At 43.1% G+C, this 26,721-nt stretch overlaps 1 protein-coding gene and 1 pseudogene across 2 annotated transcripts; both read right to left on the bottom strand.

The window, feature by feature from the left end:
* Positions 1-8,657: 8,657 nt before the first annotated feature.
* LOC311145257 (gap junction delta-2 protein) lies at positions 8,658-10,020 on the bottom strand (the record flags this gene model as incomplete). The annotated part of the gene is made up of 2 exons (XM_084181493.1): positions 8,658-9,504; positions 9,950-10,020. The coding sequence occupies 2 exons, from the start codon at positions 10,018-10,020 to the stop codon at positions 8,658-8,660; spliced, it is 918 nt and encodes a 305-aa protein (XP_084037619.1).
* Positions 10,021-23,200: 13,180 nt separating this feature from the next.
* LOC311145563 (actin, alpha cardiac muscle 1-like) lies at positions 23,201-25,972 on the bottom strand (annotated as a pseudogene). The gene is made up of 6 exons: positions 25,844-25,972; positions 25,337-25,661; positions 25,112-25,251; positions 24,786-24,977; positions 23,606-23,787; positions 23,201-23,347 (listed from the first exon to the last, which is right to left on the bottom strand). The product of its transcript is annotated as an actin, alpha cardiac muscle 1-like (transcript).
* Positions 25,973-26,721: the final 749 nt, after the last annotated feature.

Consider the following 26,721-nt stretch of genomic DNA (forward strand, 5'->3'; position numbering starts at 1 on the left):
GCTTAAGCCAGTACATGTCCAGGCCCGTCTGAAGTTTGCTAGAGTGCATTTGGAATGATCCAGAAGAGGATTGGGAGAATGTCATATGGTCAGATGAAACCAAAATATAACTTTTTGGTAAAAACTCAACTCGTCGTGTTTGGAGGACAAAGAATGATGAGTTGCATCCAAAGAACACCATACCTACTGTGAAGCATGGGGGTGGAAACATCATGCTTTGGGGCTGTTTTTCTGCAAAGGGACCAGGACGACTGATCCGTGTAAAGGAAAGAATGAATGGGGCCATGTATCGTGAGATTTTGAGTGAAAACCTCCTTCCATCAGCAAGGGCATTGAAGATGAAACGTGGCTGGGTCTTTCAGCATGACAATGATCCCAAACACACCGCCCGGGCAACGAAGGAGTGGCTTCGTAAGAAGCATTTCAAGGTCCTGGAGTGGCCTAGCCAGTCTCCAGATATCAACCCCATAGAAAATCTTTGGAGGGAGTTGAAAGTCTGTGTTGCCCAGCGACAGCCCCAAAACATCCCTGCTCTAGAGGAGATCTGCATGGAGGAATGGGCCAAAATACCAGCAACAGTGTGTGAAAACCTTGTGAAGACTTACAGAAAACGTTTGACCTGTGTCATTGCCAACAAAGGGTATATAACAAAGTATTGAGAAACTTTTGTTATTGACCAAATACTTATTTTCCACCATAATTTGCAAATAAATTCATAAAAAATCCTACAATGTGATTTTCTGGATATTTTTTTATCATTTTGTCTGTCATAGTTGACGTGTACCTATGATGAAAATTACAGGCCTCTCTCATCTTTTTAAGTGGGAGAACTTGCACAATTGGTGGCTGACTAAATACTTTTTTCCCCCACTGTATATCTCTCTCTCTCTCTCTCTCTCTCTCTCTCTCTCTCTCTCTCTCTCTCTCTCTCTCTCTCTCTCTCTCTCTCTCTCTCTCTCTCTCTCTCTCTCTCTCTCTCTCTCTCTCTCTCTCTCTCTCTCTCTCTCTCTCTCTCTCTCTCTCTCTCTCTCTCTCTCTCTCTCTCTCTCTCTCTCTCTCTCTCTCTCTCTCTCTCTCTCTCTCTCTCTCTCTCTCTCTCTCTCTCTCTCTCTCTTTACTCTCTCTCTCTATATATCCCTGCTCCAGCTCTTATCTTGTTAAACAGGGAGCACCTTTGTAGCTGATTATGTCTCGGCCACCACTGATTTTTATTGGCTGCCAAATGGTGCGTAACTTAAACATTTATCATGATCGATCGGCTATGCAGCGAGGGGTGTCTGTTTTACCTACCGCCAGGGAGAAATGGGAGAGGAGAGGAGAGGAGAGGAGGGGCGGAGGGAGTTGGTACAAGCAGCAGGAGGGGAGTCAGCATGGATGGGGCTTCCAGGGCCCAAAATGAAAGATTGCACAAAAGGGAAACCGTTAAGGGGTATGCTTTACCGCAGTGTGGTCTATCCTAGTGCTGCCCGCTCTGTAGAAATGACTAACTGCTCTCTGAGGTAAAGTTGGTGTATTGCAGTATTACAGCACAGGCCGTCATTTGCATGTTGTGTATTACTTAGTGTAGCATGTATTAGTTCACTGAGAATTGAGGACATTGCTGGAGAATAATATAATGTGAATTACTTTTGATTCACTGGAATATAACCTGTAATGACAATGTTATCTGATCATTTTGAGGATTTGGGGTTGTAATGTTGTTGTGCCTGGTGAAGGAACAGCCTGTCCCACAGTGAACCAACCTTAGGGTGGCAAATCCTAATCATAATCCACACAATGTTCATGATCCAAAAGTGATATTAAAAATTGGAATCAGGAATTAATCTGGCAGCACCTTGCGTGGTTCTGTCCTGTTAGCGCTGATTGTTACTGTAGCTGTGGCATGGCTCACTAAACCAAATCCCTCTGTATGGGGCCTGGCTGTCACATGTCTTGCCACCATGTCCCTTTGTCTGTCTCCATACTTGGAAGGTTTCATTAGGTAGGAGGAAGTTGTCTGAGGATAGGCTGGCTGCACTTAGATCACACTGGCCCCGGCCGTGTTAAACATATCCTCTCACATGAATAGTTTACTCCATGGACCAGGGATGAGCAGAGCAGGGGGGGGACTGAACTGGTGTCTGTCGCTTTTGTTGTGTATGATGGAGGTAACTAACATTACAGCACATCATCTTTGATTCTCCTGAGAGGCAGACCAGGAGCCAAACTAACTCGTCATACTGTAAATGCATATCTGCAATCTCCTCCACTGAAAACAAAATTACCTATTTTTTTGTTTCAATAGATGCCATTTCTCCCTATGCCATGTGGTTGCATATGTGCTATGGTAACCAAACTAATTACATAGCTAATGGCTAAAAAAAAACGCTTTCAGTGTTTTCTTCTGTTTGCTTTCCCCCTTTCATGCAGTAATCCGTGCAAAAAAAAACAGAATTAAAGCTCTATACTATCCTGAAGCAAGTCTTCTCCTTTCAGATTGTTAAGAGAAGGGAAATTGGGTAGACATGGTTCTCGGGGCAGAGGGGGTGTGGTATAGTGGGGTTCACATTCAGGTCAAAGTACTGTTGTTGTGATCTCACATGTAGAACGGTGGGAATTGTTGTTGTTTAGTCCTTACCAGCAAAGTGCACATAAATATATATATTTTTAAGTGCATATGATTTTCTCAGTCAGCTTAGATTTTGTGTCAGTCTCAGTATTATTTCAGACTGTTCTGTGTTCAACCTTGCCCAACTTCTTGACAGAGGAAAGAGTGTTTTTCTGTCTGATGTAAGGTCACAGGCAGCCATGGAGGCTCATAAATAAAGAAGTTACAGCCAACCACATTCATCACAGCTGCCAGCTTGGTCCTTCTCTTGTCAACCAATTGGCCAGGAAACTAATCTTATCTACAGGTTTATTACATTCTTCTTTGGCATTGATAAAGATCGGGGAGACTTGAAACCGTCCTACCTTACTTCAACCAACATCTCTTGCGCCACTAGGGTCTCTACAACTCTAGACCACTTTTATTCTACCCACAGATATGCATACAAGGCCCTTCCTCGTCCTCCCTTCGGCAAATCACACCATGACTCCATTCTCCTGCTTCCTGTTTACAAACAAAAGCCCAAACAGGAAGTACCAGTGATGCGCTCAATACGGAAGTGGTCAGATGAAGCAGACGCAAGGCTACAAGACTGTTTTGCTAGTACAGACTGGGATATGTTCCGGGATTCATCCGATAGCATTGAGGAGTTTACCACATCAGTCACGGGCTTCATCAATAAGTGCATAGACGATGTCATCCCCACAGTCAGTATAAGAACGTATCCCAACCAAAAACCATGGATTACAGGCAATATTCGCACTGGGCTAAAGGCTAGAGCTACTGCTTACAAGGAACGGGACAAGGACATGGACGCATACAAGAAAGCCCACTACAATCTCCGATGAGACATCAAACATGCAAAAGGACAATATAGGAGGAAGGTGGAATCCTATTACACCGGCTCTGACGCTCGTTGTATGTGGCAGGGCAAAGGTTTTCCCTTTGTAACGGATTTCAAAGGGAAACAGCCATGAGTTGCCCAGTAATGCAGAACTCCCACATGAGCTAAATGCCATTTATGCTCACTTCGAGGAATTGCGTGAATGACCCTGTTTTTCCGTATGACTGTGTGATCTCGCTCTCCGTGGCCGATGTGAACAAAACGTTTAAACAGGTTAACAATCGTTTAAACAGGTTAACAATCTGACAGAATACCGGGACACGTTCTCAAAGCATGCGCCCTTGATCACAAAGCTCTACAGAGGGTGGTGCGAACAGCCCAGTACATCACTGGGGCCGAGCTCTCTGCCATCCAGGACCTCTATATCAGGTGGTGTCAGAGGAAGGCCCGAAAAATTGCCATAGACTATTCACTCTACTACCGTCCGGCAAACAATACCGGACCATCGGCTCTCGGACCAACAGGCTCCGAAACAGCTTCTTCCCTCAAGCCATAAGACTGCTAAATAGCCAGATTTCTAAATAGTAAATGAATGGTACCCAAACTATCTGCACTGACTCTATCTTGCACTGACCCCACACACACTCACTAGACCTCATATACACACCATATACACACTACATTGACACTCCCACACAAAACCCACATACATTCACATGCACTACATACACACACACACATAACACACACATAGCACACACACAACACACACACAACACACACACAACACACACACGCATACTGACACAACACAAACACACACACGCACACTCACCACACACACTTTTACACTCATAATTTGCTTATGCTACTCTGTTCTTTATATTACTCGTATTATTATCTATCCTGATGCCTAGTCACTTTACGCTGCATTCATGTACATATCTACCTCAAATACCTCGTACCTCTCCACATTGATCTGGTACTGGTACTCCCTGTATACAGCTCCATTCTTGTGTATTTTATTTTATTCCTCTTGTGTTACTATTTTATTATTTTAAACTCTGCATCATTTGGAAGGGCTTGAAAGCAAGCATTTCACAGTAAAGTCTACACCAGTTGTATTCGGTGCATGTGACAAATGTAATTTAATTTGATTTCATTTATTCTTATCAAAGCCCAGACCAATGATTACAGTATAGTGTATCTGTATTGATGTACTGTATGTTAACAAGGCACTTGATGTAACGTCCCTCACTATGGTTGCACAGTGCATCCAATATCTGACAGATAGTTTTCTCTCATGGGCCTCGCTCACCAACCAGAAATAATACACTGCTGGTATCCCACTCTGTAACCCACCGTCTGTCTCCCAGTGGTCTTGCCAATGGTCTATGACCTGGAATTAAACTGTCATTGGATTAAACCAGGGTGAAGGAGGAATTATTTATTTAGTATTAGGCTTATTAATGCAGCAATAATTAATGAATTGATTAAAATATAATTCATTATAATTATATGTGATGGTTTTGGACCATCTCCCCAGGTGACCCTCTCATCCTTTCAAATGTGTAGGACATATGCACACACAATATTCATAGTAAGAAACTGTGTAGTATTTATTTGGCTTTCCCACTTTTATAGTGTATAGAAGAATTTAGAGCTGTGCTGATGATAAGGTGTAAGAGTGATTTTGTAGAATATCAGTCGTGAGCCAGTGTCATACACTGTTGAGGTTGTTTGGATCTTCTTCCACATAAAATCCTCTTTGGATGTAGCACTTGACTTCATATTTCTAGACAGCAAGTAGAGAAGATAAAGACTGTGTGTTTGAGTGTTTGAAAAATAACCAGCTCTGAGTTTTTTTTGCATGGCTGTCTTAAAGATGAACTCCTCCTGTAGAGAAAAGAAGGACAGCAAGGAGAGTCAGAACACAAGAGAAAAAAATGACAGCACACCCTTAACAAATGTATTCTCGTCTTCGTGAGAAAATTGATTTAATTCACAGTATGTCTTTCAAAGTCATTCCGCTTACAGTGCATATATACGGAACCAGTGCATTAAATAAAAAACGTCATGGGTTGGAGGCTTGGTTTGGTTTGTTGTTGAGAAAAACATTATTGATTTTTTTTATGGTAACCAGTGCATTTTTTTAATCAGTAAGGCCTTATTAAAGTGTTGAAAAAGAAAAGGAGAGCTGCACATTCTAGGAGCTCAGATGCAATCATTTAATAACTGAATAACCAACATTTTCACAGACACGCTGTCTTCATCAGGGTATAGTGAACAGGAAGTGTTGAACAGGAAGGATGAAATTACACTGACGCAGTAGTGGATGGTAATAAAATGAGCTTTTATTTTATGAGGACAGGACACTGACCACCTCTCATCTCTCCCAGACCATAACGGTCCCAGGGAGATGATTCTCTCTAATCCAGGGGTGTTTCTCTAGACAGAGACTGAGAGATTAAGGGCTAAAATTATCCTGTAAAATTCCCTCCCTGTTTATTTAAGCACCTGCAATCAGCTGAAATCTGTGGTTTTCCTGAGCATTTGTCTTGGATCCTTGAAATAGCTGCAGTCCTTGCTCAGATGTATCTACAGTTGTCAAGAGTGGGGGCCGAAGCGAGCGCAAGATAAATGCCATAGAACTGGGAGAGTCGCTTCCAACTGTCGCTATCTCCAGCTATCTCTCTGGTCAAAAGCCCTCTTCCTTTTTAGCCCGCCTCTCGTGAGCTGAGCACAAAGGAAATGAAGAGCTGCACAGGTACCATGTAATATTAAACCAAGCCTCCCAACGCTCACATGATGGAAAATGCAACACAGCATGCATAATTGCATTCACACATAACACAATAATTTTGGCATTTAGAAGTAGCCGTGAAATTACCAGGATGAATATTGCAGGGAAACCACTAGTCGAGCATCAGAGCAAGTGTCCCTTAAGTAAATGTACAGTAAATATACAGTAATGTACAGTGAAAATATAGTCTTTGTTTGTATGATCCCTTGTATAACTGGGAATTCTCAGTGAAAGAACACCCAAGTCATTTACAAGCATTGAAAACAACTGAGTGGAAGTGGACACTTCAATCTTATAGAACAGGATGGCCTGTACAGTAATTTGGTCAGTAAACATTTTCAGAGATAGGGAAAAGAGAGACAAATAGAGAGAGAGAGATGGAGAGAGGCCAAGTAGTCAAACTGCACTTCTCCTCAGTTTTTTCCCAGAGTTCTCGAGTTACAGAGAATTTTCACGTCCCTGCTGAGTTTGAGATGGATGTGTCAGTGTGCGCTACTCTTCGATTTCTCTGGGCTTTGCCGAGTCATCCTGGCAAAGGCAGAGTCTAGCATCCCATCCTCCCTCGGATCATCCTGGAATCCCCCTCTCTCTCTCTCTCTCTCTCTGGAGTGTGGGCGTACAGTTCAGCACTGTCTCATTTTTCTCTTTCCCTTTTTCTTAGTGACCTTCATGAGGCTCACACGACCTTCCCTTCAGCCAGAGCCGCTCCTTTGCTCACTTCCTTGAAATGAGGGAAGAAGGGATGAGCAGAGGACAAAACAAGCCAAGTCCTCTATCAATGAAGATCATGTCTTAATCATTCCTGTTCTGTACAGTGTGTCTGTCCAATTGCTTCCTGGTCAAGGTCACAAAGTCAGTAACAGTATAGCAGCCATGTGAACAGTCATGGTCAGGTCAGCTATGGCTGGGAAGGGACAGTATATGGATGTTAGAATGCATTTCACATTAGGGCTGCATCTGGTCACTGTTATGGGACATGCAGTATTGATGTTTGTCGTGGAAGCATCATCCCCATTGAAATGCATTACAGCACACCCACATGTTAACAGACACTGATAACATCAAAGGAAGAGCTCATAGGGGTTTTCTCATTGGATGGATGGACATAGGCTTGTGGGTGTGGCAAGCATTGCCATTTTCACTGAACCAAGCCATGCTCTAGACAGGGCAGCTATAGGATAATTCTAACATTCCAGTTCAGTTTTCAGACAGAAAAGTATTGCACCTCACACATTTCTGGTGTACATGAATCCCACTTTTATTTTTCGACAGAAAAGGGTGTTTCTTTTTCTGGTTTATTTTGATTACATTGAAAACCATTCTGTGAAAAACCGTAGCACCAGAGCAGATACTTATTGCCCATTCTTAGTTTGTTAAAAAGGTCAATTTGTGCTATTTTGAGTTGAGATCAATTATGATTGTGGAGAAACATTTTCTTCCAGTATATAAAAAAGACTAGCACTTTATTTATTTTCCAGTCATTTGCCAAATAGAATGAGAGAGAGAGAGAAAATGTCATATATCCATTTAAATCACAACAAGTCAAAGCAAAGAAATTAGGCGGCATTTAACATAATTCAAGCAGGGAATTAGCTTTCATGATGAATAATATTATATATTTATATATTTCTATGTATACATATATATGTCTATGTACAAGTATGGCACTTAATTACACGAAAGCAAGACAACACTTTTCACAAATGAAAGCAGTGGGCGCTTTGGTGTATTATAAATTAAGGATGTCACAGACGTTAGCGTTTGCAGCAAATCCACCAGATACTGTTTTGCAAGTCAGCTATATAGCAATGGAATGATTACATACGTTAAGGTCAGTGGTGCGAACACAGGCAACAAAAAACATGAATGATGCTAATGTATTTCAACTAGGTCGATCCGTAGTCAAAATTGATTTATATATTTAAGCATATGCCTATATGAATCTGGAGAATATTTCCCCTCGAACATATAGTCAACCGGTGTATTGTGTCGCTTAAATAGATTGGTGTCAACAATCGGTTGAAAAAATGTTTTTAAAACACTGTCAGTAGCACGCAACGGGTTAGGTTTGGCTCTCGGGTGTTCACCTCTTAGTGCAATTTTCATTTAGCCTACTCTCTTCAAGTACAGTAGATCAACCCACAAAGAGTAAATGCGTGAACACGTCGACATGATCTCTATTTAGCGCTTTACATAGTATAAACGTTACTAAAAAGTTGCATCAGTGCAATGTAATAAATAAATTAACAAACGTGTAATCCACGCTTGCCATTGGAGTCCTTAAAAGATAAACAAATAAAAAATCGGCCCACTCTTTTAAGTCATGAAACGGATGTGGCGTGGGGAGTTGTCATCATCCAGTGTTCATCTTGGTTCAATCTTTACACATCGCACATTGTCCCATCGGGAACTCTCTCCATGTGCTACACATAAGCAGAGTCACTGGATTGAGTGCGACCGAAATTAGGCACACTCATTCTAGGCAAGTCCTTATTTCTGATTTCATAAATGGACTTCCGCCTCGCCTGCACTCCTCGCACGGCCGTTTTGATTTTCTTCCACCCCAAATGATTGAGTTCTGCCAGATTCAGCAATACACAAAAGCCACTGACCGCGAACATGAAGACTAGAAACACGGTCTTCTCTGTTGGTCTGGAAACATAGCACTCGACATCTTTTATGCAGGGGTATCGATCACACTCGTACACCGATGGGACATTGAATCCGTACAAGAAATATTGACCCACTAAAAACCCTATTTCCAGCGCGTTTCTGAAAACCACTTGAATTATGTAAAATCTCGAGATACCCTCTTGCCGACTCTTTTTAGACTTTCCAGTAGTTCTCATGGCTGAATTGGGGATATCTTTGACTTCCAAACAGTCGGGCTCGGCTTCTTTGGTGGAGTTCTCTGTGTTCTGAAGTACTCCATTCACAATGGTGTTTTTAATCTTTTTGCTGTCGTCTCGTTTCATTGAATCTTGATCCTTATCCAGGGACAGAAAGACCGTGGAGTACCGTCGCTCCTTCTGTTTCGCCGACTGATGCACCGAGTATGTGATAAAACAAAGACTCGGGGTGCAAACCATTATGATCTGGAAAACCCAAAATCGAATGTGTGAAATTGGAAATGCCTTGTCGTAGCAAGCCTGGTTGCAGCCCGGTTGTAAGGTATTACAAACAAACATGGTTTGCTCGTCATCATAGACTGTCTCTCCAACTATTGCTACGATTAGAATCCGGAAGATCACCACCACAGTTAGTAGGATTCTAAAAACAAACAAACAAACAAACAATGTATGAGTATAGAGTCAGTAAATTATGTTAACTTAGTGCAAATGGCTGGAGATTCAGTACAGTGTCTCTAAGCAGGCGCGTGTTTAGGAGCTGTCCAGTGCTGAAACGAACGCTCTTTGCTGGGATCACGTTCTGCTAGCTCTCAGCACCGGGGTTGGTTCGGATGCTATGTGTATTATGCCTTTATCATGTGTGTCAGTGCGCCATTGTTATATATTTCTGTGTACTCTGAAGTATTTACTCATTGACATTCATCTGTATTTGTGTTTTGAAATGTTTTACAAGCGTTTGTTTGGTAAAGTAAGCATAACAGGCAATAGCGCCCGGTCTCTGCTTCCCACCTATCTAGCCCCAACAACAGCCATTAAAACATGCATATCTGTAGTTATTGGAAATCCAGTTGACATTTTGCACTTACCTTCCTATCATAGTAGAGTGCTGCTGGACAGCAGCCTCCAGGAGCCTCTCTAGTATGGTCCATTCCCCCATTATTGTTCATCCGGAGGAGGCGAGAGCCCACGGCACTCTGTACGAACTCCTGCCGAATATGTGGAAAATATTTCCCCGGGTTTTTTGTCGTTGTCACTCTCCAGAGGCTCCGAGGTTATCTGGCAAATGCATTGATCACGAGCCCTCAGCTGTCCCGCCCTCCTCTCGCCAGCTCCGTGCAATATTGTTCTGTGCTTCTGCCCAAGCGCTCGCACGACGCTGCCACACTTTCTCGTTGTCTTGTGGAGCTGAAGGGCTGCTTACTATAAGCCCTCCTATTTTCGATCTTCAGATCAGGTTGATGGGTCGCGCGCTGTGTCTGGATGGAGGGAGGTTGGATTTAATGTCTTGCCAGCATTAATCCGCCTTTAAGTAGTCCCCTCCCTACGTCACGCGCAGACAGGTTGGTGGAGCGCTGCCAAAATACCAGGATTTCTCATTTTCAATATTCGACGAATGGAACCCAGGGACGGCGCGCAAGATTAATATGTGATAACATGATTGGTGATAACCTCAATGCACCTTGGGTGTTTCTAGTTTATAACACATCAAAATTACTGAGCCAGACCGAATTGTGTCCGGTTGCGCGCACTCAGTGTGACTGGGGTAGAGAGGGAGAGGGGTTGTGAAAGCGCCGTGTCCTTAAACCGCAGGTCAAGACATGGCGCCCAGATACGTTTTCGGAGCCACTTTTAAGGCAGATAGGCCTACCTGTTGCTTTCTTTTTACTGTAATCATGACAATACCTGCCGTAAAGCAGCTGTCCTTGAGTGCCAGTGGGATCCCACAGATCTCAATGCTCCTAGTAACCCAGTGTGCATAAGACGTGATAATGACGCATTTTACTGGTAGAAATCTGGTCGGGACTTCTTATAATCAGATCACAACTAGATTAAGACATATTTTTCATGATCACTTTTTGAAATCATGAAAAATGTCTTATTTTGGTTGATATATGTTTTTTGGTTGAAATTGAACTACTGACCAGTTATCTAAATGATACTCAATTAATAGACACCAATCTATATAAACATTTGCATAGTGTTTGTATGCCATGCTCTCATTGCATATAAGACACTAGAATCATTACAGTTATAAAAATCGGAGTAATGTTCTTTTTCAGCAGGGTTTGCATGATTCAGTTTAGCGTACTTGGCAAACAACAGCTGGCAGCGCTCTCCAAAGCAGGTTATGGTCTCGTTGGCATACTGTACCCAGTCAACACTCTTGGCTCGGGCCTATTCCGTTTGAGACTCGGCATGGACTTGGACTCGGGGGGCTTCATGTTTTCCCGAGCGATGCAGAATCATATTACGATGGGCTCCGGCTAATGGTACTCGTGCCGAGTCCACTTCACTTTATCCAGACAGATTAACTTTTTCAGGAGTAGGGCAAGGTTTTTATTCTGCAGGTGATGAAATACCAATTTAAAAAAACTAAGAATTGTGATATTTCACCTCAAATTCATCGAATTTGCCAGGTCATTAAAAGCTCAAATTGAAAGAATGGTTATTTAATTACTGATATCAAATCAAATCAGATTTTATTTGTCACATGCGCTGAATACAACAGGTGTAGACCTTACAGTGAAATGCTTACTTACAAGCCCTTAACCAACAATGCGGTTTTAAGAAAAATAAGTGTTTAGTAAAAAATAGATAACAAAAAAATATTTAAAGAGCAGCAGTAAAATAACAGTAGCGAGGCTATATACAGGGGGTACCGGTACAGAGTCAATGTGCGGGGGCACAGGTTAGTCGAGGTAATTGAGGGAATATGTACATGTAGGTAGAGTTAAAGTGACTATGCATAGATAATAAACAGAGAGTAGCAGCAGCGTAAAAGATGGGCAGGGGGGTGTCCGCATGGCCATTTGATTAGCTGTTCAGGGGACTTATGGCTTGGGGGTAGAAGCTGTTAAGAAGCCTTTTGGACCTAGACTTGGCGCTCCGGTACCGCTTGCCGTGCGTCTATGACTAGGGTGGCTGGAGTCTTTGACAATTTTTAGGGCCTTCCTCTGACACCGCCTGGTATAGAGGTCCTGGATGGCAGGAAGCTTGGCCCCAGTGATGTACTGGGCCGTACGCACTACCCTCTGTAGTGCCTTGCGGTCGGAGACCGAGCAGTTGCCATACCAAGCAGTGATGCAACCAGTCAGGATGCTCTCGATGGTGCAGCTGTAGAACTGTTTGAGGATCTGATGACCCATGCCAAATATTTTCAGTCTCCTGAATAGGCTTTGTCGTGCCCTCTTCATGACTGTCTTGGTGTGTTTGGACCATGATAGTTTGTTAGTGATGTGGAAACCAAGGAACTTGAAGCTCTCAACCTGCTCCACTACAGCCCAGTCGATGAGAATGGGGGTGTGCTTGGTCCTCTTCTTTTTCCTGTAGTCCACAATCATCTCCTTTGTCTTGATCACACTGAGGGAGAGGTTGTTATCCTGGCACCACATGGCCTGGTCTCTGACCTCCTCCCTATAGGCTGTCGCATCATTGTCGGTGATCAGGCCTACCACTGTTGTGTCATCTGCAAACTTAATGATGGTGTTGGAGTCGTGCCTGGCCATGCAGTCATGGGTGAACAGGAAGTACAGGAGGGGACTGAGCACGCACCCCTGAGGGGCCCCCGTGTTGAGGATCAGCGTGGCAGATGTGTTGTTACCTACCCTTACCACCTGGGGGCGGCCCGTCAGGAAGTCCAGGATCCAGTTGCAGATGGAGGTGTTTAGTCCCAGGGTCCTTAGCTTAGTGATGAGTTTTGAGGGCACTATGGTGTTGAACGCTGAGCTGTAGTCAATTAATATCATTCTCACGTAGGTGTTCCTTTTGTCCAGGTGGGAAAGGGCAGTGTGGAGTGCAATAGAGATTGCATCATCTGTGGATCTGTTGGGGCGGTATGCATTTGGAGTGGGTCTAGGGTTTCTGGGATAATGGTGTTGATGTGAGCCATGACCAGCCTTTCAAAGCACTTCCTGGCTACAGACGTGAGTGCTACGGATCAGTAGTCATTTAGGCAGGTTATCTTAGAGTCCTTGGGCACGGGGACTATGGTGGTCTGCTTGAAACATGTAGGTATTACATACTCAGTCAGGGACAGGTTGAAAATGTTAGTGAAGACACTGCTCGGAGTACACGTCCTGTTAATCCGTCTGGCCCTGCGGTCTTGTGAATGTTGACCTGTTTAAAGTTCTTACTCACATCGGCTACGGAGAGCGTGATCACACAGTCGTCCGGAACAGCTGATGCTCTCATGCATGCTTCAGTGTTGCTTGCCTCAAAGTGAGCATAGAAGTAATTTAGCTTGTCTGGTAGGCTCGTGTCACTGGGCAGCTCGCGTCTGTGCTTCCCTTTGTAGTCTGTAATAGTTTGCAAGCCCTGCCGACGAGCGTCGGAGCCGGTGTACTACGATTCAATCTTAGTCCTGTATTGACGCTTTGCCTGTTTGATGGTTCGTCGGAGGGCATAGCGTGATTTCTTATAAACGTCCAGGTTAGAGTCCCGCTCCTTGAAAGTGGCAGCTCTACCCTTTAGCTCAGTGCGAATGTTGCCTGTAATCCATGGCTTCTGGTTGGGGTATGTACGTACGGTCACTGTGGGGACGACGTCATCGATGCACTTATTGATGAAGCCAGTGACTGATGTGGTGTACTCCTCAATGCCATCGGAAGAATCCCGGAACATATTCCAGTGTGTGCTAGCAAAACAGTCCTGTAGCTTAGCATCTGCGTTATCTGACCTCTTTATTGACCGAGTCACTGGTGCTTCAGGAGGATAGAGTTATGGTCAGATTTGCCAAATGGAGGTCTAGAGTTTTCTTCCCTCTGGTTGCACATTTAACATGCTGGTAGAAGTGAGGTAAAACGGATTTAAGTTTCCCTGCATTAAAGTCCCCGGCCACAAGGAGCGCCACCTCTGGAGGAGCATTTTCCTGTTTACTTATGGCCTTATACAGCTCATTGAGTGCGGTCTTAGTGCCAGCATCGGTTTGTGGTTGTAAATAGACAGCTACAAAAATATAGATGAAAACTCTCTTGGTAAATAGTGTGGTCTACAGCTTTGTCACGCCCTGGCTCTGGGGACTCTCATATGTTGAGCCAGGGTGTGTAGAGTCATTGTTTTGTGTTCTATGTTTCAGTGTCTAGTTCATGTGTTTCTATGTTGGCCGGGGTGGTTCTCAATCAGAGGCAACGTGAATCAGCTGTTGCTTGTTGTCTCTGATTGGGAACCATACTTAGGCAGCCTATTGTGCTCTTGTGTTTCGTGGGATCTTGAGCCGTAAGGTTTGTTTGTTAACCGAGGACTTCACGTTTCGTTGTTTTATTAGTTGTGTAAGTACTCTAATAAAAGATGTACGCATTCCACGCTGCGCCTTGGTCTACTCCTTTTGACGATCGTGACAAGCTTATCATGAGATACTCTACCACAGGCGAGCAAAACCTAAAGACTTCCTTAATAATAGATTTTGTGCACCAGCTGTTTACAAATATACACAGACCGCCACCCCTTGTCTTACCGGAGGCAGCTGTTCTATCTTGCCGATGCAGCGTATATCCCGCCAGCTGTATGTTATCCATGTCGTCGTTCAGCCACAACTCGGTGAAACATAAGATATTACAGTTTTTAATGTCCTGTTGGTAGGATATTCGTGATCGTAGTTTGTCTATTTTGTTATCAATGATTGTACGTTGGCTAATAGGACTGATGGTAGAGGCAGATTACCCACTCGCCGTCGGATCCTTACAAGGCACCCCGACCTACGTCCCCGATATCTCTGTCTCTTTCTCATGTGAATGACGGGGATTTGGGCCTTCTCGGGTGTCTGAAGAAAATCCTTTACGTCCGACTCGTTAAAGAAAAAATCTTCGTCCAGTACGAGGTGAGTAATTGCTGTCCTAATATCCAGAAGCTCTTTTTGGTCATAAGAGACGGTGGAAGAAACATTATGTACAAAATAAGTTACAAATAACGTGAAAAAACACACACAATAGCCCATTAAACTGCAGACATCTCCTCCGGCGCCATTTTGCTGTGTGAGTTGGCTTCTAATAATAATATTTTGTTGATTGTACTGTTTATTGTGTTGCACATTCTCTTCTGTTACACTGAATGTTCTATTATGACTAACTACATTTCCTTTCAGAATTTAACAAATAAAACATAGGCCTATGTATTTTATTTCAATATCCTACTACACCAGGATTGACAGAAACCTATTTCTCCCATTTATTACCATAAATAATTTTTAAAAAAGTATTGCACCTGAATTTGACAATTTTTATTGATTTATTTTATTTTACACTTATTTTACCAGGTAAGTTGACCCTGAGAATATGACATGTATATATTTGACCTTAAAGCTTTTAAGCAATTAACATAATACATGCAGTCATTTTATAAAAATGTCAGTAGCTAAATAAGGAGGTAGGCATATCAGTTCCAGCTAAAACTTGGATTGGAATCTGTGCCTCAAGCAGCAGTAGATCTCTACGCGCACTGCTTGCATATGGCACATTGGGACAAAGCCTGGTAGGCTACACAACAACACTGCTTGCATATGGCACATTGGGACAAAGTGCCTGGTAGGCTACACAACAACACTGCTGGGAAACAACAACAGTTTCTGGAAATGTACACAAAACACTTCAAAAAGATTTGGCCGCTAAGTGGTAGTCCCTGTTCTCCTGCATTCTTGTTTTATTTTTGTAAGTAAAGCGGCAGTTTGTTGGGGAGAATATAGTCCCCTGTAGCTCGGTTGGTAGAGCTTGGCGCTTGCAATGCCAGGGTTGTGGGTTCGTTTCCAACGGGGGGCCAGTATGAAAATGTATGGACTCACTAACTGTAAGTCGCTCTGGATAAGAGCGTCTGCTAAATGACTAAAATGTAAATGTAAATGTAAAAAATGAGAAAAATGTCAAGGAAAGTTTTGCTAGCTAGCTGGCTAATTTTAGCATGCTAATGTTAATGTTAGCCCTCTGGCTAATCTTCCATTGACATGGTAAGTTGACATTTTTACCTGTTTACCAAACATTTTGACATTTTGATATAATTTTTGTTAATGACAGTAAATGTTTGTATGTGTGTTCTCTCTGATGCTCTCTCTCGCTCTCTGTGTGTGTGTGTGTGAGTGAGAGAGAGAAGGAAAGACAGAGAGCTGATGATCACAATAACTTATAGAAAAGATTGTCATCATGTCAACATTGTGTTATGCTAGCTGTGTGTGTGTGTGTGAGAGAGAGAGAGGGAGAGAGAGACTTTAAGCTAGCCTAATTCTTGAAACTTGTACCCCCCACCATGGATGTGAAGTTTTTCTTGATTAATCAGGGATCCTTGTATTTTCGTGTCTTTTGTATTTGACCATACGGTACATTTAGCCTATCCCTGCTCCCCCTCAACACTCATTCTAACTTTACAGCTCTCAACTGCCTTTTTCAATTCTTGATTCTCTTTTTTGCAGGAATCTTCTAGCTTGGATGGCAGGATGGAGGAGGAACAAAAGGGAGGAGTACAGAAGTTATCCAGCCAGCTGACTAAGACATGGAAATAGCCTATGTTTTGCTGTTGGTCTCTATCTCTCTCCGTATGTCTGCCTGACTGCGAGATTGCTGAGGGGCAACATAGTCTATGTACTTGCTAGGCTAAGTCTAACTTAGTGAAGACCTTAGGTAATGGTTAATCATGATTCGTTTCAGTCTTTACAGTTCCTGAAACATGTAAATGACCTGATGCATGGCCTCTACAGCAGTGCTTGGCCAACCATTCAGTTACCAGGGACCTATTCTGCCACATCCCAGGGAAAGGAGAGAGCAGAACCACCCCTCAAATCCATAGTCAAGTTTTGTGCGCAAAATGTTTATTTTTTCTGTTTGAAACTCTGATCTTCAATGTGCTTTGTAAGAGCTAGGTTTGTACTAGCTATGCTAATGATCATTAACGTTTTTTCTCTGCATCAGGTCTCACTGAGACTGGATTCCCCAAGAGACATGCTATTCAGCTGCCCATAATGTCTGATCATACACTCTTAGAAAAAAAGTTGCTATCTAGAACCTAAAAGGGTTCATCGGCTGACCCCATAGGATAACCCTTTGAAGAATCATTTTTGGTCCAATATAGAACCCTTTTTGATTCCAAGTAGAATTCTCTTGGGTTCCATGTAGAACACTTTCTGCAGAGGGTTCTACATGGAACCAAAAAGGGTTATGTTATGGGGACAGCCGAGTAACCCTTTTGGAACCCTTTTTACTAAGAGTGTAGTGTAAGTAGATCCAATTAAAATAGCACTTATTTTAATGATATACAGTAAGTTTGTAAAGCAAATAAAATCCTATTTTAACTCACCTTTTTTTGTGTCCTCATTCAACAGACACCTCCCTTGGTGAGTCATGTAAAGTTTCTCCCACTTCTCTCTTGCTCATTCTCCCTGTCACTCACTCAAACACATTTGTTTTTCTCTATTTAATGCCGCTTTACACATTATTACATTTACCTTTCTGTCTGGAACCATGTCCTAAGGATTATGGAGCGGTGTGTTTATACAACATTACAACATGTATTAGGATTAAGCAAATCTTTACCATTTAGAGATGAGTTAAAAATGGTCATTATCCAACTGCTGTCTAATTTTATATCCTCTTAAAATGTTTCAAGTTGATGACCAATGAATTCATGTCCCACTTCAATAATATTATGAAGGGAGAGAGGAGCAATCATGCCTTTGCTACCACTCGTGTGTGCTCCTTTGTAGTTGGTTAGTAAATATGAGCAGTTGAGACATTTGACATAGACAATGAGACATTTTTTAGTTCTGGCTGTTAAATATAGTTTACTGTTCTGTCGTCTGTCCTGCATATCCACATTATGCCAATCGTTCATTTATTATCTTCTCTTTTTATGCTTACAGCCATGAAAAGCCAGAAAACTCAGGAGGTTGATGTGTTGCGGGGCCTCTGGGAAGTCCTAAAATATGCCCCTGACCGCCGTGGTGGAGGAGGACACAAAGTATGTACAGTGGGGAAAAAAAGTATTTAGTCAGCCACCAATTGTGCAAGTTCTCCCACTTAAAAAGATGAGAGGCCTGTAATTTTCATCAAAGGTACACGTCAACTATGACAGACAAATTGAGGAAAGAAATTCCAGAAAATCACATTGTAGGATTTTTAATGAATTTATTTGCAAATTATGGTGGAAAATAAGTATTTGGTCACCTACAAACAAGCAAGATTTCTGGCTCTCACAGACCTGTAACTTCTTCTTTAAGAGGCTCCTCTGTCCTCCACTCGTTACCTGTATTAATGGCACCTGTTTGAACTTGTTATCAGTATAAAAGACACCTGTCCACAATCTAAACAGTCACACTCCAAACTCCACTATGGCCAAGACCAAAGAGCTGTCAAAGGACACCAGAAACAAAATTGTAGACCTGCACCAGGCTGGGAAGACTGAATCTGCAATAGGTAAGCAGCTTGGTTTGAAGAAATCAACTGTGGGAGCAATTATTAGGAAATGGAAGACATACAAGACCACTGATAATCTCCCTCGATCTGGGGCTCCACGCAAGATCTCACCCCGTGGGGTCAAAATGATCACAAGAACGGTGAGCAAAAATCCCAGAACCACACGGGGGGACCTAGTGAATGACCTGCAGAGAGCTGGCACCAAAGTAACAAAGCCTACCATCAGTAACACACTACGCCGCCAGGGACTCAAATCCTGCAGTACTAGACGTGTCCCCCTGCTTAAGCCAGTACATGTCCAGGCCCATCTAAAGTTTGCTAGAGTGCATTTGGATGATCCAGAAGAGGATTGTCATATGGTCAGATGAAACCAAAATATAACTTTTGGTAAAAACTCAACTCGTCGTGTTTGGAGGACAAAGAATGCTGAGTTGCATCCAAAGAACACCATACCTACTGTGAACCATGGGGGTGGAAACATCATGCTTTGGGGCTGTTTTTCTGCAAAGGGACCAGGACGACTGATCCGTGTAAAGGAAAGAATGAATGGGGCCATGTATCGTGAGAGTTTGAGTGAAAACCTCCTTCCATCAGCAAGGGCATTGAAGATGAAACGTGGCTGGGTCTTTCAGCATGACAATGATCCCAAACACACCGCCCGGGCAACGAAGGAGTGGCTTCATAAGAAGCATTTCAAGGTCCTGGAGTGGCCTAGCTAGTCTCCAGATCTCAACCCCATAGAAAATCTTTGGAGGGAGTTGAAAGTCTGTGTTGCCCAGCGACAGCCCCAAAACATCACTGCTCTAGAGGAGATCTGCATGGAGGAATGGGCCAAAATACCAGCAACAGTGTGTGAAAACCTTGTGAAGACTTACAGAAAACGTTTGACCTGTGTCATTGCCAACAAAGGGTATATAACAAAGTATTGAGAAACTTTTGTTATTGACCAAATACTTATTTTCCACCATAATTTGCAAATAAATTCATAAAAAATCCTACAATGTGATTTTCTGGATTTTTGTTTCTCAATTTGTCTGTCATAGTTGACGTGTACCTATGATGGAAATTACAGGCCTCTCTCATCTTTTTAAGTGGGAGAACTTGCACAATTGGTGGCTGACTAAACACTTTTTTTCCCCACTGTATATGAGCAAGTTGCTCTTTTTTGAAGACATCTAAGCTATAACTGCCACAAACTTCTTCAACTAGTACTATGGAAATACTTTGGAAATACCTTTAGCCAACTGTCCACAAAGTTTCTTCAGGAATATCCTTCTCTAGTTTTCTTTTAAAATCTCAAATTGAAAAAGTTGTATTCCGCTGATTCTCTTCACTGCAGATCTGACTCATCACACCACTCTTATTAATCATTAATAAAATAAAACAATCTGCCTTTATATAATCTGTGTCCCAGTCTTTCTATGCATGTAATGTCTGTAGGTGAATTATGAAACAATTACTGTATGCAGATGTGCAAAAACATTGTGATGTAGATTTGTTTTTGCCATTGCTTTATCTATTTTAAATGTAAGAATATGTTGTAGATTTAAACTTTAATTGGTGACTATGGAAACAAATAGAAATGCACTGCTCAAAAAAATAAAGGGAACACTTAAACAACACAATGTAACTCCAAGTCAATCACACTTCTGTGAAATCAAACTGTCCACTTAGGAAGCAACACTGATTGACAATACATTTCACATGCTGTTGTGCAAATGGAATAGACAACAGGTGGAAATTATAGGCAATTAGCAAGACACCCCCAATAAAGGAGTGGTTCTGCAGGTGGTGACCACAGACTACTTCTCAGTTCCTATGCTTCCTGGCTGATGTTTTGGTCACTTTTGAATGCTGGCGGTGCTTTCACTCTAGTGGTAGCATGAGACTGAGTCTACAACCCACACAAGTGGCTCAGGTAGTGCGGCTCATCCAGGATGGCACATCAATGCGAGCTGTGGCAAGAAGGTTTGCTGTGTCTGTCAGCGTAGTGTCCAGAGCATGGAGGCGCTACCAGGAGACAGGCCAGTACATCAGGAGACGTGGAGGAGGCCGTAGGAGGGCAACAACCCAGCAGCAGGACCGCTACCTCTGCCTTTGTGCAAGGAGGAGCAGAAGGAGCACTGCCAGAGCCCTGCAAAATGACCTCCAGCAGGCCACAAATGTGCATGTGTCTGCTCAAACGGTCAGAAACAGACTCCATGAGGGTGGTATGAGGGCCCAACGTCCACAGGTGGGGGTTGTGCTTACAGCCCAACGCCATGCAGGATGTTTGGCATTTGCCAGAGAACACCAAGATTGGCAAATTCGCCACTGGCGCCCTGTGCTCTTCACAGATGAAAGCAGGTTCACACTGAGCACATGTGACAGACGTGACAGAGTCTGGAGACGCCGTGGAGAACGTTCTGCTGCCTGCAACATCCTCCAGCATGACCGGTTTGGTGGTGGGTCAGTCATGGTGTGGGGTGGCATTTCTTTGGGGGGCTGCACAGCCCTCCATGTGCTCGCCAGAGGTAGCCTGACTGCCATTAGGTACCGAGATGAGATCCTCAGACCCCTTGTGAGACCATATGCTGGTGCGGTTGGCCCTGGGTTCCTCCTAATGCAAGACAATGCTAGACCTCATGTGGCTGGAGTGTGTCAGCAGTTCCTGCAAGAGGAAGGCATTGATGCTATGGACCGCCCGTCCCCCAGACCTGAATCCAATTGAGCACATCTGGGACATCATGTCTCGCTCCATCCACCAACACCACGTTGCACCACAGACTGTCCAGGAGTTGGCGGATGCTTTAGTCCAGGTCTGGGAGGAGATCCCTCAGGAGACCATCCGCCACCTCATCAGGAGCATGTCCAGGCGTTGTAGGGAGGTCATACAGGCACGTGGAGGCCACACACACTACTGAGCCTCATTTTGACTTGTTTTAAGGACATTACATCAAAGTTGGATCAGCCTGTAGTGTGGTTTTCCACTTTAATTTTGAGTGTGACTCCAAATCCAGACCTCCATGGGTTGATAAATTTGATTTCCATTGATAATTTTTGTGTGATTTTGTTGTCAGCACATTCAACTATGTAAAGAAAAAAGTATTTAATACGATTATTTCATTCATTCAGATCTAGGATGTGTTATTTTAGTGTTCCCTTTATTTTTTTGAGCAGTATATAATGAACAATGTTTTCAATATCCTTTTTCCTCTGCAATACCTTTTACAGTGGGTAATAAACTGTAGTCAGGTGGTCATTACCAGGTTATGATGAGGTCTTAACTATGACCAGTAGGCTACATAATATAGCACATAATATAGTGCTCAGAATTATGATCAGCTGGTCAGATAGAGGTTACAATTATGACCAACTGGTCGTATGGTGGTCAGAAAAATACGTAATATCTACCAGAATAAGACGTTATCTTTTCAACCAGGTTTTGCCCACTGGGAAAGCTATTGTTTCCACCACAGGGCAAAGATATTGCTGTGGATATACTGTGACTAAGTGAAAGTAGCATCTGAGTTGCTAATAGCTTTATGAGGTTGCCTGTCTGTGTTGGGGCTTTAAAAAAGGCATCAAAATAGGCCTATCTGGCCCTGCCTTGTGTCAACTACAGAGCAGGGAGCATGTACACGACTTAACATTAGACTATTTTAAGACACAACCATACAAATATTTGTCAATGAAATCTCTGATTATTTCAAAGATGTGGTAGGCCTAATAATAATTTCAAATTGAGTAGCCTTTATTATATTTTCACAAATATTTGAAAATATAGAATACAAATATTAATCTTATTTCCACCCAAATGTAATGCATTACAATGCTGGATAGGCCTATGCCTAATAAGTGAATTGTTTAATGAGGCTACTAAGATGCCTCATGAATGCTCAGGAAAATATTTATATTTTTGACCATTGCTGTGGAAGAGAACTGATGTTTACACATAGAACGTACCTTTGCAGATAGAATCTATTACCTGATCTAAGGTGCACGGATTAGTGTGAGGGATTATGTGACTTTGTTTTTATTCAATGAACGGGCATGTTTAATGGATCATCAGATGGCTTAGCTCTCCCTGCTATAATCTTTCATAACCTCAAATCATTATAACCTTCCAATGAATCATCACGTGATGTGATAAACGAGAAGGGGTGTGTGTGTGTGTGTGTAAGAGAGGGAGAGGCAGAGGGGAGGGGGGAAGCTCAGCACGAGGTCATCAGTAATGCAAACACTGCATACCAATACACAAGTCACAACACCCATGAAACACATGGCAAAAACACACCAATCCAAGTCCTTAATTTATGCAGTGTCAATTCCTGTATTTTCTTTGATGTTTTTCATTCGCATGTATGCTCCCCACTGGCTGACCTGTACAGTCTTAACAGAACAAGGTATTTTACGGTGCCATTCCTGACACCTTTGTCATTGAAGAGTCATATAGACCTATAGGTTTAAGCTATAAGCTATTGTGATTAAGGAACATGCTCTCCCTACATGATTTATAAGTGACCTCTAAAATGTATAGGCTATCCTTATATGGGATAACTGAAGTGTATCTATCGCAAGCCACAATGAGACACAAAAAGGTGTGTTGCAAGTCCCGGGTCTCGTTTATTTATAAACCTATACATATCCACATATAAATTGCACTTGAGTGTAAACAAACTGGCCTGGGCCGTAAGTTAATTTGAGCGCAGACGGAGCAGAGGTAAGGTGGAGGAGGGGGCATGGTGACTAGAAGCACTTCCGGTGGACGATGGAGGGGCCGGCCTCATCATACTCCTGCTTGCTGATCCACATCTGCTGGAAGGTGGAGAGGGAGGCCAGGATGGAGCCGCCGATCCACACAGAGTACTTCCTCTCAGGGGGGGGAGCGATGATCTACAAACAAGTGATAATGCCATTGGTTAGTGGCCTAATAGCAAGGTGTTTTATAAAGTGAAAAACATTTTCTGTTCTTATGTGCATAACATTTACATAATAGACCATACTCTCAAATGGGCAGGAAAATAGCTGACTTTGTTACATTTTTGGGTTTCAAAGTTGTGCCCCATAGCACTAAACCTTTGGGAAATACATTGTATTAGAACATTGAAAATAAAGAACAATCCTACAACAGCAGGTCTAAATCAACATTACCTTAATCTTCATGGTGCTAGGGGCCAAAGCTGTGATCTCCTTCTGCATCCGGTCAGCAATACCAGGGTACATGGTGGTACCACCAGACAGAACGTTGTTGGCATACAGGTCCTTACGGATGTCAATGTCACACTTCATGATGCTGTTGTAGGTAGTTTCGTGAATGCCAGCAGATTCCATACCTGTTTACCAAAGGACAATGATGTTATCTTTCAATTATCTTATTTTTTGTTGTACTTTTACCCCTTTTTCGTGATATCCACTTGGTAGTTACAGTCTTGTCCCATCGCTGCAACTCCACTACGGACTCGGGAGAGGCGAATGGTCGAAAGCCATGTGTCCTCCGAAACACGACCCCGCCAAGCTGCACTGCTTCTTGACACACTGCTCGCTTAACCCAGAAGCCAGCCGCACCAATGTGCCGGAGGAAACACCGTCCAGCTGGCAACCGAAGTCAGCTTGCAGGCGCCCGGCCCGCCACAAGGAGTCATTAGAGCACAATGGGAAAAGGAAATCCCGGCCGGCCAAACCCTCCCCTAACCCAGACGACGCTGGGTCAATTGTGCACTGCCTCATGGGTCTCCAGGTCACGGCCGGCTGTAACACAGCCTGGGATCGAACCCGGGTCTGTAGTGACACCTAAATGATGTTATCTTTCAATCTGAGCCAGCCCCCTCTGGATAAATAGGCTACACTTGTTATGACATTCAACTGTGAAAATACAGTAGTTGGTCAGTTGGCCTCTAGAGCGTTGGCTGTGAACAGGTGCTGAAATGGACAGCTCCTCTTGTTATAGTAGTTATGTCAACAAGCATCTGCAGCTCATGCTTCACATGCTGGGGTTGTATTTCAAAAGCAGCATCAATATGTTAGTCAGCTAAACCAGCAAACTTTATATAAACACACAGAAAGGCCTATGATTTAAATATAATACAAAGATAAATGAAAGCTAAAGCTGAATATGGGTTTAGTTAAGCCTATCTGGATATCAGGATAATTCATTGATTCTGTTTTGTGAAAATACCCGCAGGCATATGCTCTGTTACCCTACGTCACATAGATGACTTTAACGAAGTCTAACTAATTCACAGCAGTCGTATACGTTATTACACAATGATTATCTCAACTTAAGATAACCGTGTGTAGTATATAAACGGCTGGTGAGATCAGTAATACGCACCAATGAAGGAGGGCTGGAAGAGAGTCTCGGGGCAACGGAACCTCTCGTTACCGATGGTGATGACCTGACCGTCGGGCAACTCGTAGCTCTTCTCCAGGGAGGAGGAGGAGGCAGCGGTGGCCATCTCATTCTCAAAGTCCAAAGCCACGTAGCACAGCTTTTCCTTGATGTCACGCACTATCTCACGCTCAGCTGTTGGGTTTCAAGTGTGGCATTTGATTGTTATTGAAAAATATAGGCTAACATTTGTGGCATATCATTTTTGCCGAATTTCATGCTTTTCCTCATTCCTCATACGGTTAATATTGCCCATGTCCCGTGTGTACCAGTAGTTACGAAAGAGTAGCCACGCTCGGTCAGGATCTTCATGAGGTAGTCTGTGAGGTCGCGACCGGCCAGATCCAGACGCATGATGGCATGGGGCAGAGCATAACCCTCATAGATGGGCACGAGTCCAGGACAATACCTGAAAAAGTGTGGCGATATATGTTAGCATTGAAGAAGACCTTTCAGATGGTCATGGCTGAAGACTACTTATCTATCAATCATACCTGTGGTACGTCCAGATGCGTAAAGGGACAGCACGGCCTGGATGGCCACGTACATGGCGGGGACGTTGAAGGTCTCAAACATGATCTGGGTCATCTTCTCCCTGTTGGCTTTTGGGTTGAGGGGAGCCTCTGTCAGCAGGGTGGGGTGCTCCTCAGGTGCCACACGCAACTCGTTGTAGAAGGTGTGATGCCAGATCTTCTCCATGTCATCCCAGTTGGTGATGATGCCGTGCTCAATGGGGTACTTCAGGGTCAGGATACCCCTCTTGCTCTGGGCCTCGTCACCGACATAGGAATCTTTCTGACCCATACCGACCATGACGCCCTGAGAAAACGCAAGGATAGGTCTGAATGAACGTGGCTTATGATAGCCTATCAAATGGCATCTGAGTGGCATTTACACATGGCTCGCCAAGGTTCCAAAGTGATGTTGTGATTTTACAGACAATAATAACCGAACTCAATTTATTTTGTTTTCACACAGCAGCTTCAGGTGAAGTACTCTACCTGGTGACGTGGGCGACCCACGATGGAGGGGAAGACAGTGCGCGGTGCGTCATCTCCGGCGAAGCCAGCCTTCACCAGGCCAGAGCCGTTGTCGCACACCAAAGCAGTAGTCTCCTCGTCGTCGCACATGGTGTCAGCTTTGACTGTAGCGGTACAATAATATGGTCATTTAGATTTTAGCACACGATTTTACGTTTGGACAATATGGCACAATCAATGCACCATGCTCCAATCAACTGAGCTGTGAATTACGCATATATGGCAAATTAAATGGGAGTGTTAATACTAGGCTATATATGGCCATTATATTTTAGAACCATGTTTTACTGCAGGTTTGTTAGTTGAATCACATCAGTTGAAATAAGGGGTGGATGCAACCATCATATACTTATTTTACATTATTTCCTCTTCAGTCTATCCATTTTATAGAGGACGCTAGTTTAGCAAGTATTTATGGTTGTAATTCAGAAGTTTAATGGTTAGTGACTTTTTGTAAGTATGCTTCATGCCTACCAATTTGTACTTATTTTTACTTGCTAATGCAGCTCACACTGTGGTAATTCAGTAGCCTACTACTACATCATCATTTGTTACTTGGCACACCATGTCCTCATCTATTATTCATGGTCTGTATACAATAACAAAATGTCAAACGCGAGAAAATAACAAATGGGCTTGAAAAATACAAAAGTATGCAGCCGAAAAACGTAGAATTGGTGTATGGTGAAAAATCTGTATCTTCGACGCAGTTCCAGTTAGGGAATGCCAGTTGGTTAGTCGCGGACGAGAGCATTCATTTTTTACATTTTAGTCATTTAGCAGACGCTCTTATCCAGAGCAACTTACAGTTAGTGAGTACATACATTTTCATACTGGCC

Source organism: Coregonus lavaretus (assembly GCF_964263955.1).
Source record: "Coregonus lavaretus genome assembly, chromosome: 18".
NCBI lineage: Eukaryota > Metazoa > Chordata > Actinopteri > Salmoniformes > Salmonidae > Coregonus > Coregonus lavaretus.